We start from the raw sequence: 13,694 nt of genomic DNA, 5'->3' as shown, positions 1-13,694 counted from the left end.
TCTTTCCTGCCTATGCAGGGGGTTGGACTCGATGATCTATTGAGGTCCCTTCTGACCCTAACATCTATGAATCTATGGAACACAAAGCAAAGGAACATACCCAGTATGGGTACAACATTTTAAGACAAAGTGTAGTCTATCATTTTTAAAAGCTATTTGGAAAATACTGTAATCAATTAGGATAGTTCTGGAAAAAAAATATAAACCTTAGTAGGTTTATCTGTGTTTCGCTGTAGTCTTTTCATCTTTGATGACCTACTGAGGCCCCTTCTGACCCTAACATCTATGAGACAATTCAAATTTTTCTCATATAGAAATAATTTCAAGTACTAGTTTCTCCCATTCTTAAGTAAGCAGATGTCAGGTCAGGCAAATACTCACACTCTGCTTTGATTGCTGCGCTGTTGATAGGCAAATAGGGATGTCTTGCTGCATGCCAAGGGCGCAAAATATCTCGACATAAGCGTCTGGCAATCCTTGTCAGTTTTGTTGTATGTAGATAAAATGCTTGTCGTGTCTTCATGGCAAACTTAGGGCTCCCACTGTTTCGCACTGGCACACCATGAGGACTCTTAAGAAGAAGAAAAATGGAAAAAGCCTAAGCATCTCCTTATTCTAATAACTGATCTTAATTAGAAAGTCAGGAAGTAAACTCCACATAAAAATTCATTCTAAAATATTAATTCATAAACAGAAGACATGAGTACTTCTGACACGTAACTTATTTCAACTCATTCTCATCTACATCTTCCTATAAGACCCCATCTTCCAAATATTTTTAAAGGGGAAAGGAACAAAAGTCTGGCCAGTCACAAAGTAAACTCTTTGCTTCTGTGCAGTTGCAGTCTTGTGACAGCGGTCAAAGAATCTAGACCTATGCATGTTAGTTAACTCTGTGCAAGAGATCTAACACAGCTCCCACTGAAGTCAGTGAAAAACTGATCTGAAATTGTGTGCCAGAATTTAGATTACAACAAACTACACAGTAAAATCAGATGGGGCAAAAATATGAATGTCACAGCAGACTTTGCAATTTGCAAAGAAACACTCAACTCAGATCTTTCAAATAAAAAAAAAACAACAAACCAGATCTTAACAAGTCTAATTTCACTTCAAGCCTTTGTACAACTAACAACTAGTCATGGCTTATATCAGCACTACACTTCATTCCAGTAAGCATTCATTGTCATGATTTACGCACTTGCAAACTGAACAAGAAGGTGTTTTCTTATTGGCCAGAGAGCACAGACAGTCCCATTATCAGAATGAGAAGTAGGAAATGCCATTCTTGCCCTCCAATTTTTGTTCAAAGAGAAGCTGGTGTTCACATATCACTCCATAGAAAAGTTTCAGTTAGGAGAACATAAAGAATATGGGACACGGGAAGCTGGCTGGTTTTCAGAAACCAAAGGCATGAAAAAGTGAAACTTGGGACAAAGAGGAGCTTGGAGATGGCACAGCCTGACAGAAGGGTTCAGAGATTGAAGGAAAGGCAACAGCGTGAAGCAAGAAACTAATAGGGATGATGCTAAACAATTTAAGAACTTAATAAAGCATTTCCCCCCACCCCATCTGAAATGTTGCGTCTCTTTCTACAAAGGTGCACTTAAGTCTGAGTTTCTCTGATTACAGAAAGGCTTTATGGTAAATGACAAAATAAAGAAAAAGGGAAAAAATAGAGCCAACACCAGTTTGAAGTATGTAAGAGGATTAAGAAAAACAAATCAAACTGAAATATACTACCAACATAAAAAGCATAATCAGGACTTTACTGTAGCAGAAGTATCACATCCACCACTGATATTCCATTCAAATATCTTGTGAAACAAAACAAATTTTTCAAAGAGGGCTAGTGATTTCTGGGCCTCCAATTTAATACATCTGCAGGGGGCCTGATTTTCAGACAGTAACGAGCATTCCATTGCATTAAGGTTTTAAACAGTTAAGTGCATTTTTATGTGGTGTAAGTAGTAGTAAGAGTAAAAGAATGCTTTTCCTATTACTGTTAATGGGGACTGAGTATTCATGCTCCAGCATAACATGTGTTAAGCAACCTATACTGGAGATTACCTACCATATTATTGCGGTTTGGTCCTGGTCTTTCTCCATCTAATCGTGTTGGCATTTTCAAGCCACCGTATTTCTTCCAGTATGTCCAACAGGATGCACAGAGGCGACACTGCATGTTAGGGGGACCCCAAGAATACCACTGGTAAGACTGTGTGGCTAGGGATAACAAAGGTGGAAATTATATATATTCTTAAACAGAAACACTTCAAAGTTTATTCTCTTTATAACCATCTTCACCATTTCAAAGGAGAAAGAGACCACTTGGCTTCGTACTATAAATAAAACTAGATAGCATTCAGAAACTCCAGGTTAATTAAAAATTTAATCACCATCTTCATTGAATTATAAGGATTTCAACACTAGCTGTTATCTTTTATTATATCACTTCAAAAATAATGCAAATAAGGGACAGGGAGACTTCTTGACAATGAAACACAGTAATGCAATAATCTTTATGCATATTAAGTGCACTGTAAAATATTTATTCTCTGCTTTATGAGCCCCCTCCCCAGCTTCCTCAATATGGCAAATTTATTACCAAGAAATAGAAAAGGTATCTATCATTTTGACCCTTCATACATTCCTGTATTCTGGCACATTCTGGTTCTCCATAAAGAAGTTCAAGTCATTAGGCCTAAACATATTAACAGATGACACCAAAGCAAATATATGGAGGTAGACCAGGAGTAGGCAAAATGCGGCCTGTGGGCCAGATGTAGCCCGCCAGGCCATTCTATCTGGCACACAGGGCCCCTAAAAAATTTAGAAAATTAATATTTATCTGCCCCTTGCTGCCTGTCATGCGGCCCTCGATGGCTCGCCAAAACTCATGAGCGGCCCTCCACCCGAAGTAATTGCTTGCCCCTGAGGTAGACCCTCCAGGACAGGGGGGCAGGGGGAAAGAGGAAAGGGGAAATCACCCAGACCTCTCCACTGAATTTATAACTTGTCTTCACTCAGAGCTCATGTATTATTCCATAGGAAACACCAGCTCTACGACACCATCTTTAAAAATGTAGAAGTATTTATGTAAAGTAAAATGCTACCCAGTTCCATGCTTAATAACATACTAAAGCTTAACTTTACTCTTAATGCTGTAATACTTATACTGTTCTTGGACAGCAACTACATTTTCAAATCACTTACTATAGCAGCTTTCACAGGCTCGTCCTGCTCCCGTGTTCTGTGCCTGCACTCCCGTACCATTTACCACTCCTGGCTTGACATTATTTACATTGATCTGGTTAGGGTTTGGCTTGTTACTTAAAACACAAAGCAAATACAGGTAAAAAGAAGTTAATTGATTGTTACATACTATTGTCCTGCATATTCTAAAAAAACCAAAACATGACCCTGAAAACCTAGATAATTCATAATTCTATTATCCCTCCTCCCCTCCCCCACAAAAAAGTTACTTACCAGTAAAGCCAACTTGCCCAAATACACTTTCTCTGCAGATTATGTATTAGTTGCACATTATTTCCCAGACATCCAAGACCCATTTAAAAGCAGTTAATCACCAAGAACACATGTACACTTCAAAATCTGATCCAAACATTCTAACCTCGGTGACAAAAGGCCCAGGGCTACAGATATCCCTCAGCGCCTCTCAGCCTAAGCAAAATGCTACTTAAGCTGCCAAAAGGAGGGATGGAACAGGGAGAGAGTCCAAAGCCACAGGATAACATTATTCAGAGAATTCCAAAGGAAATTCCTTTCTTCCTTTCTTAAAAAAAAAAAAAAGAAAACCAAAGCAAAACAAAACATTTCTCTTACAACTCCCCTCTGCAGGAGACAGCCTCTGTCTTTGGCACCCTCTAGATACTCCCTGAAAACCACAAAATTCAGGAGAGACCTAAGGTCTGCCCTCCTGGAACAAGCACCTACTGTAGCTCCAATACTAAAGAACTATGCCAAGTGAAAGTTGAAGACTGAACTCTTAGATAACCCAAATGGACTCGTGCCAACAACCATTTGATTTCAATGCATTTACTGTGCAATTTCCTATGCAAGATGTGAAGGAAAACATTAAGTCATGCAATTACCAGGGATTTAAGCATGCATTTTAAAGCACTACAGGTCCAAATAGAGAAACAGATTTATCTTGCAGATCTTTATAAATATAGTTTACAAGGAAGGTAGAAGACTGCCACCTGATTTTTTCAAAGCATTTAACATCAATTTTCCTTTCATTCAAAAACTGCATGCAAAAAGAAAGTTACATAAAACTTGGTACATACAACAGAAGAATCCTGACCTCATTCCACTAGATGTGAAGCTAAGTATGGAATGAGGGAGGCTGATAGACAGAAAGAACTGGGAGACATTCAAGGGAACTGAAAGGTGGCAAATCCAAAACTGATGAAAAAACACTCTACCATGTAACACAACTGTGAAATTCACAACCATATGATTTTGCAAAGGGTAAAAGCTTAGCAAAACTGATCTGGGCACTTGTAAAGAAAATCTGAAAATTCACTCCAGTTATAATAGATAACAAGACTTCAGGAAGGACTACCTTCACTTCTTAAACCAATCTCTACTTAAGAGGAACAACAGATGTTCTTGGGAGTAGACTGTCCTCTAACTGTCTACTGTTGTACATTTTGCTCCTTTGAAGAAGCTGGAATTGCCTAGGGTCAGGGACTATCTAGTTAGGGAACTCTTGGAGGGGCAGGACATGTATAAATCAGCAGGTCTGGATGCTCTTCATCTGAGGGTACTGAGGGAATTGGCGGGGGTCATAGAAGGGCCCCTGGCACGGCTCTGTGAGAGCTCGTGGTGCTCTGGCCAGGTCCCAGAGGACTGGAAAAGGGCCAGTGTGGTCCCCATTTACTAGAAGGGGAGAAAGGAGGACCTGGGTAACTATAGGCCAGTTAGTCTCACCTCGGTCCTTGGAAAGATCTTTGAAAAAATTATCAAGGAACACATCTGCGGGGGCCCAGCACGGGTGGTAATGCTCAGGGGCAACCAACATGGGTTCACTGAGGGCAGATCCTGCCTGACTAACCTTGTTTCCTTTTATGACCAAGTCACAAAGTCCTTGGATGCAGGCGTTGAGGTGGATGTCGTCTACCTGGACTTCAAGAAGGCCTTCAACACTGTTTCTCACCCCGTTCTCAAAAAAAAAAAAAATATGAGGCGACTGCAGCATTGATGCCTACAGTCAGATGGGTGGCAAATTGGCTCAATGGTCGTGGTGGATGGGTCGTTTTCAACCTGGAGGGATGTGGGTAGTGGAGTTCCCCAGGGCTCGGTCCTGTGCTATTCAACATCTTTATCAGTGACTTGGAGGCAGGTGTGGAAAGCATGCTGTCCAAATTCGCTGACAACACCAAGATGTGGGGAGAAGTGGGCACGCTGGAGGGAAGGGACAGAATCCAACTAGATCTAGACAGGTTATAGAGGTGGACCGATAAGAATAGGATGGAATTCAAATGCAGACAAGTGCAAGGTGCTGCATCTAGGAAGAAGGAACCTGCAACGTACCCATAGGCTGGGGAACACCCTTCTCAACACCACAGTGACTGAAAGGGATCTTGGAGTCGTTGCTGACTCCAGGATGGACATGAGCTGCCAGTGCAAGGAAGTTGTCAGCAAGGCTAACCGTACCTTGTTGTACATATACAGATGCATCACAAGCAGCTCCAGGGAAGTGATCTTCCCCTCTATGCAGTGCTGGTCAGGCTGGAGTACTGCGTCCAGTTCTGGGTGCCGCGCTTCAAGAGGGATGTGACTAACCTTGAGCGGGTCCAGAGGAGGGCCACTCGCATGGTAAGGGGGCAGCAGATCAGGCCCTACAAAGATAGACTAAAAGGGCCTGAATCTATTCAGCCTCCACAAGAGAAGACTGAGAGGAGATCTGGTGGCTGTCTGTAAAAACTCATCGGGGTGACCAGCGGAAAATAGGTGAGGCTCTGTTTCCCCGGGCACCACCTGGGATTACAAGGAATAACGGCCACATATTGATTGAGAGCAGGTTCAGGCTTGGTATCAGGAGGCATTACTTTACAGGTAGGGCTGCCAGGATCTGGAACGTACCCAGTCCTTGGGGGTCTTCAAGAGGTGGACAGATAGATATCTGGCTGGGGTATTATGAACCCAGCACTCGTTCCTGCCCAGGGCAGGGGGTCAGACTTGATGATCTGTTCAGGTCCCTTCTGACCCTAGAAACTATGAAGCTATGATTTGCTGAACTAAACAGACTTTGGATCGGACACTATGTGGCAATTTCTATGCTTCTGAGAAATCATAATGCTCTTCCCAGTCACTCAGGTTCTTAAAAGACATTTCTTATGTCTGCCTGTTGTTCTTCACATCTAGAAATCAAATTAAAACTTCTTGTTTTTCATGTTAAGGTCTTACACTTTGTTCTGCTTCACCTATATCTCCGGCCAGGCTCTCCTTAGCTGATTCTTGCCTTATCTGTTCTTCCAACAAAAGTGACCTTGACCATACTTCCATCTTCTCACTCCTCAGGCATCACTCAATTTTTATGTGTGCAACCCCTTATGCTCACAATGTCCTCCCAAACTAGTCTACCAATTTACCTGTAATCACCACATTTGAGTCCTGCCCAGAAAGAAGCCAAAATGAGACAAAGTAACCAGACAATTTAAAATTCATGGAATCAAAACAGATGCATTTACATCTTATGAGGAACTACATGATTTTTCTTTCATTCCCTTCCCTTACTTGCCAGTTTGTAACCCTGACTTGCAACACCACAGCAGGTCAATATTTTATTCATCTCTGCGCATGTTTCTCCAGTGTAAAAGACAGCCAAGCACAATTCTAGGTCCTTTAAAAACATTGTTCTATGTGTCTTCTAATGATCGCTAGCAAATTCAGGTTGCTCCACATTAAGTTTTTGTTGTGTTATTTTTCTTTAAAAATGGCATGGAATTCCATTCAAAATATCCATATTAAGAGAAGGCAGAAGTAGGCAAGGTTAAGGTGCCTTAAGCATTACAACGTGGCAAGTTTCAGTACTTTCAGACTTTTGAGTACTTCGCCTTGCAAACTTAATGCATTTTTGGTACATAAAAATAATCAGCTACAAAAAAAAGTTCTCTCTTTACTGCCTTCAATTCTAGAAAGGAGGAAACTTTCTTCCCACAATGACTTTACATGGGAGACCTCTTCAAAAGATGGATAGAGAAGGAAGCTGTGAATAATACAGATCTAGGAGTTCTGAGAACACATCAGTATGTTGTAATTTCATCCCATGTCAGAAAGATGGAGAGACAGCCATCATGGAAAGCACAACCTGATGATAGCATGGTTTTACAGCTCCCCATCACCTTGGCTGATGAGAGGCAGCATCAGGGACAGAAAAGCAGTGTCTGCTCAGACACACTATTACTGGGTATTCATTTGACTTTCTAGTTTTATTTCTATAGTAAGACAGATATTCCAAGGGGAATCCTGTAAAAGAATGGGAATCATTCCCTCAAATGTAAAACGCTGCCATTCTATTTGGAGGACGCACACTTGTGGGGAAGGAAAGACCTAGCAGCACTTCATTTCCTTAAAGTGTCATTTTAATACATAGAATCAAATCACCTTATTTCAAAGAGATTTATATGTAAATATCTTTTCAAACTTCCTTCTGCAAAGACAGCCACAAGAAAGTGATCCGCATTCTATCAATTGTAAATAGTCACTTCTGGCCTTATAAACAATGACCTAGTCTGTCTCAGTGGGGTGGGGTGACAAAGTGGTTAAAAGCATCTTGCTGCAGTTCCAGAGATGCATGTTAAAGCCCTGCTCTGGACTAATGCCAAGGGCTGTCCTCAGTGAATCCAGTTGCTTATTCAGGCTGGGGAGTCCAAGGCAACTGGACATGGCATGTGCTATAATTACTCCACTATATGCTTGTTAGCTCTAGAAACAAATGAACCCCAGCTGGAACGATGGCCCAAACCCCACTTAATAATGCAAGAAATTCTGTGGATTGCATTAAGTCCAGAATTCTTGGTTGAGTTGTATCATCTTTAGAAAGGACAAGGTTGATTTAAATGTTTCAAATGGTACAGAATTCGTCACGTTCACAAATAAGATGTACAATGGTTAATTACCCTAACTGCTTGGAGAAAAAAGAAAGTTGCACTTTATTTCTAGCCTGGATTTATTTAGTTTGTGCTTCCAACCACTGGGTCCTATTCCACTGTGTTTGGCTAGATCAAAGAGCTCTCTGTTTCCCTCTTTATGTAGTATTTCTAAGCTATAAACCTAGTCACTTCAAACATTTCTTGGAAAAGCTAAATAGATCATTTCTTTAATATCACTGTAATGCAGATTTTCCAGACAAGATACAAGAATGATTTTTGTCTCTGAAAACTTTGAAATCTGTCAACATCTTTTATAGTGGTCTCACTAATGATTTACACAGGTCCTATCACCTCCCAACTGCTACTTGATAGTCCCCCGATTTATACATCTGAACTGTATTAGCTTTCTACCCACTGCAACACATTGGGAGCTCATTATCACCATCATGACCTTTACCCAAATCCATTTCAGAGGAATTGCTGTCAAGAATACAGTTCCCTTTCTTATAAGCAATGTCTACATTATTTGTTCGAGATGTAGAAATTGCTGCATCACTGTATGAGGAGAAAGGTATTTTAGAAGTGCGAAGACCTAATTTGATCAGTAAAACTTTCATTATAGGTGAGAATGTAAGAAGAGAGATTTCACTGAGACATTCAGAACATTGCTGCATTTGCAGGTTTGCCATTACAACTATCGGTCTTATTCAAAAACTGGTAATTTGAGACAAAAAAAACGAAGCCCCAATAAATATTCCCTTTATAAAAAGGGAAGCACAAATTTTTCCATGGTGCCATCGATTTGGTAACTGAACAGACCAAGACTCAAAGTTTAATTTGAGGTCTTCTATTTCAGCAAGATATGATGAGTTCAGCCACCCATGCAGTATCAACTACTAAAGGTACAAATTGAGCTACTATAGTTGATACATTTCAGACAATTCCAAGGGGCATGTTTGCACCAGGTTTTGACTCCACTAAACTAAAGTTTTACCTTTGTTTCTTCTACTGAAGGAAGAGTTCCAACAAAGACCACGTTGTTACAGAATGAAAACCTTATCGGGAATAATTAGCTGTTCTCACCGAAATACAAAAAGAGAATAATATCCTGACCATGTGGTCCAGCCATGTGGCTCCTTGGCTGGATCCAGATGTGCAGGCACGTGAGGTTTGTAGTGCTGCAAACCTCTTTGTGGAACCACAAACCACACGTGTTACACGTTAAGCAGTGTGTAGCACTGCTAATTAGCAGTACAGGGGCAAAATTTGCTACTGGGATTTCTCGAGACAGGGGAGCAGGCAGCCCAGGGCACACTATGCCCCAACCAGCTATTCCACAGCCCCTGTGCTTAGGCACACAAAGACAGGGAAGCAGCCAACCCAGGGCCGGGGAGTGTCTGGCTGGAGCACAGGAAGCCTCAGTGCAGGGGCTTTGCACTGCACAGACAGGGGAGCAAGTAGCCTTGGGCTACCTGCTTCCCTGCCTCCACGTGCTGCTCCCCAGCTGGCTGGGCACAGGGTGCCTCAGCATGGGGGCTGCCTGCCAGCTAGTCCCACACCAAGGCACCCTGTGCCCCAGCCAGTACATAGAGAAATGGGACAATGTGTCCTGCTGCAAACTGCACAAGAAAGGGCGCACACTACAGCATAAGTAGCAGCACAAATGTGTGCCACTGCAAACGTATGCCCCTGCTTGTATGGACATGGACCTTGACCAAAGGCAATCAAGGAGACAGAGAACTTTTGCAGCTATCAGTACCACTTGTGAACCAGGACAATTCTGTGTGGAACATGGCATAATTTCCTTAGGATACTAGGAGTAGATGCTATGATCAAACAGGATAGATAGCCATATGTCTACTGTTTCTGAACCCAAAAATATAAAGGGCCTCTTCTCCCTCTCCCTTTAAAAATGATAAAGCTAGAAAAAAGGATCCTTAAAAAAGCTTGGTGCCAGCTTTAAGAATACATCATCTAGAGGGGAAGAGAATAAAGGAAGTCAAAAGAACCTGTCCCTGTGAGCATTATTTGTATGGGGGCACCATTAAGGACCTCTCCGGAAGATCATAGGAAAGTAAGGCTAGAAGGGACCTCAAAAGGTCATCTAGTCCAGCCCCCTGCTTAAGGCGGAATCATCCCTGACTAAACCAAGACAGCCACGTGCCTGTCTATTCCACAATTTCTCTAGGTACCCTGTTCTAGTGCTTGACCACCGTTATAAAATCAGAAAGTTCCTCCTACCCACTTACTCACTTGAAACAGTTGTACAAGAAACAAAAACGAATCGGTGTGTCCTCTGAAGTCTCAGAAGTTGACACAAAAGACACTATTTGCCTAAAGGCATAAACTTTGTAACAAGGTGCCTTCAAATTGCCTCCTGTAGACAGAGACATCCTGAAATATTAGTCAACTATATTTCCCAGAGGTGAATCAGTACTAGTGGATGCACTGGAAAACAGAGATAAGATAACATTTTACCTCAGATGTCAATACATGAGGATTAAATCAAGTGAGCTTTTAAGGATTGTTGTACTTGACAGTCCCAAGGCCTAGAAACAGGCTGAAAACAGCATCTTTGTGTGGACCGTTCCAAGACACTTGCTTATACAGAGGAACTGGTAAACCTCTTGCTGCTCCTTACAAGTGTAAAATATTTTGGTAAGGTCAGTAATTTCTTCCCAAGGACATTGTATTAAAAATGAACTAAAAAAATACTTCTGCCAATGGATTACCAGGCATTCCTATTGTTCAGATATAAAATGAAGTAGCTAAAGTTTCCCAAACCTATTATATCCACTGGTGCATCCTATTACACTTAGTTCACAATACAAGATTAAAATGGAAGCAGGAACTGGTGTCTTGCTTTCTCTTTTCTGGAGACCAAATACATTTTACTGGTTACAGCAAATGGCTGTAGTCACCCAGGTACCTTCAGCACATGCTCTGGTCCCACCATGAGGAATAAAGCATTTGGGATAATATCTTGATAAAAAGCAGCACTTCTAAATGTAATTCATGCGTAACTTTGTCAAGCCTGTGACTTGTGCATTTGAAAACGTGCATCTAAGTAAAGCTACTTTGTGTCCACTTTTGAAAACATCTAATGAGTGCTAAAATTTCTCAGACATTGAAAAGATAAATTCTTCACTAACATTAGAAAGAGCGGTGTCCTAACTAGCGCAGCTGCAAAAGAGAGGGATGGAATATAATCATGCATGGAAAATTCCCTGGTTTCTACCAGATCTTTAAATAGTTCTCTAAAAAAATTAAATGAGTCAATAAAGGTTTTATTTCAAACCATGCAATAGGCTCCCTTGTTTGTGACCACAACCCAGTTTTTTAGATTATGCCTTCATTCTCCTCTTCAGCAAAAAAGAATATTATCCTACTTCACAACTGTCTTACAAGAAATTTTGTCTTGTATCTGTGAAAATGCTTTGAGATTCTCAAATGAAAGACATTAAGAGTACACAGTATTTATTTTACAATCATACTTTGGAAAAGTGGACTGGCTAAAGTACAGAAATATACCTTTACATGTTACTTTTTCCTCATCTTTTTTTAAACTATTTCTGGTATAACAACTTATTATTTCTGATATAATCACTTTTTGCACGCAATTTTAGGTCAAGCTCTAATGTGACAGGCTCACATCAAATCAGTAGATTTACCATCAGACGGCACCCACTTTACAAATTGGATTCTTCTCCCATTGTTTGTCAATTTTCCAAACAATTATGAAAGCAATTCCATTGAACTTAAGATTTTGGATAAACAGGCACAAGGTATGGGTGAAACCTGATGCTCACGGTCACCATAAATAGTAATAGCTTCCGTGAAGAATGTTACTGCTAAATAACATTACAAAAAAAATTGCTTTTGACTTCATCTTGAGTACTACGTTCTATTTTGGATTGCTTGCTATATGAGAAATATTGACCCATTTCAAGGAATTCAAGAGAGAAAAAAGAATAATCAGGAGCTTAGGGACTGAGTTGAGTTACATATGTAAATCTTGGTTTTGCTATGACTAATAGGACACATGGTAAGAGTTTATAAATACTTGAAGGGTGTTAACATAAAAGGAAGGAGAGGAATTATTTAGGGTAGTACCCCAGGGACTATCCCTAGTAGTTAAGGGGAAAAAAATAAAGTTCTATATAAAAAACCTGCCTGACAGCAGGTTATATTATAGTGCAGAAGAGAGTCTAAAAGGAAGAAGCAGATGTTCCACAGCACTGAACTGTAAGAATTAGAACAGACAAAGTGCAAGGAAATGTATTGTGGTAAACAATCCTCTATAAATTAACATAAATTAAAACCAATCTATTATTATTCAGCAGCTATTACCTATTCCTTTTTGTTGATTATACTCCTAATTCATACCAGAGTCATGAATCCATGTTCCGTAGATACAAATAAAACCTCAGAAAGATTCTGCATTTTTTTTAAAGGCCCAAATTTTTAGGTTCTAGTTATAGCCCTGTGTGGTAGTGTTATGGCAGGAACAGAGCAAGCAAGGAGCCACCTCAAACTACATTGCAGCCCTAACTTGGGAAGCCCAAGACAGTAGGCACCATTTGAAGCACCAGACGTACTAAGTCAGAGACAAGGGCACAGATGTTGCCTTGCTGTGTACACAATATAACTAACACAGGGAAAAGCTGGCTGCATGCTCTTAGCCAGCCTTACCCAGAGTATAAAAGGGCATTCTCCTTTCTTTCACACACTCCTAAGTATCATCATTTTGCCACTGCAGTTAGTAAGAAAACACACAACTCATAAATGATATTCTTGCCTTTATGAATGTCTATGTGCCTATAGACCACTGAACAATAGTCTGTAAGGAATAGCAATAGGGTATTTTCTGATCTAAGATGGGACCATTTTTTCCACTTGATCCATATTAGACACCAGAGTTCTTAGCTATAGTTAAGAGATGATAAATATAAATATATGCTGAAGTCTAAATGAACACTAACTCGTTGTAAAAAACTGGAATAATCTTCTTACTCATATTTATCTTAATTGCTAACCCTACTGTCATGCATGTTCTACTATGGCTGCTCTATTTTATTTTTAGAAATAAAAACTCTGCATCATACTTCCAGACAACAGAGACTGCCAATATACAGCCCCATTGCATTGAATTAGAAAACACACCAACAAGACGTGATACTTACTAGTTTGGTATATACACTTGTTTTAGCTTGCTTTCCGCTTCTGCTGCTTTCAATCGTTTCTTAAGAGAGAGAAAGAAAGAAAGAAAGAAAAAAAGGTCAGAGTACTTTTGACTTTTAACAACTTTATTTCACAAAAGATCAGGTACAGAAAGCAAAAAACCATCAAACCACACCAAAGAGAAACCATTCCAGGACATTCAGAACATCACCCCGTGACAAACACCTTCGCAGTAATACACATCATGTCTAACATGCTATATATAGCCCTCGAGAAACGAACAATTCCACCCTTCCCTGTCCCATAGTACACGTACAAAAACCTTCAACTTCTCACCCCGAGAAAATAAACAAAAGCAGCCTGGTGAGGGCCCAGGGCACGGCACAAGCC

The 13,694-nt window shown here is 40.5% G+C and overlaps 1 protein-coding gene across 1 annotated transcript in view; it reads right to left on the bottom strand.

Annotated features, from left to right (window-relative positions):
- Positions 1–13,694, bottom strand: part of LOC102377934 (metastasis-associated protein MTA1) — a 132,474-nt gene that overhangs the window by 67,444 nt on the left and 51,336 nt on the right. The window contains exons 11-14 of the mRNA XM_014526083.2: positions 13,307–13,370; positions 3,217–3,332; positions 2,075–2,226; positions 382–571 (exon numbers count right to left, since the gene is read on the bottom strand). Of these exons, the coding sequence (XP_014381569.1) occupies positions 382–571; positions 2,075–2,226; positions 3,217–3,332; positions 13,307–13,370 (522 nt within the window). The remainder of the gene's footprint in view (positions 1–381; positions 572–2,074; positions 2,227–3,216; positions 3,333–13,306; positions 13,371–13,694) is intronic.

The sequence above is a fragment of the Alligator sinensis genome, unplaced genomic scaffold (genome assembly GCF_000455745.1).
Source record: "Alligator sinensis unplaced genomic scaffold, ASM45574v1 scaffold647_1, whole genome shotgun sequence".
NCBI lineage: Eukaryota > Metazoa > Chordata > Crocodylia > Alligatoridae > Alligator > Alligator sinensis.
Note: the sequence above shows the minus strand (reverse complement) of the source record. Positions and strands in the feature narration are given on the sequence as shown.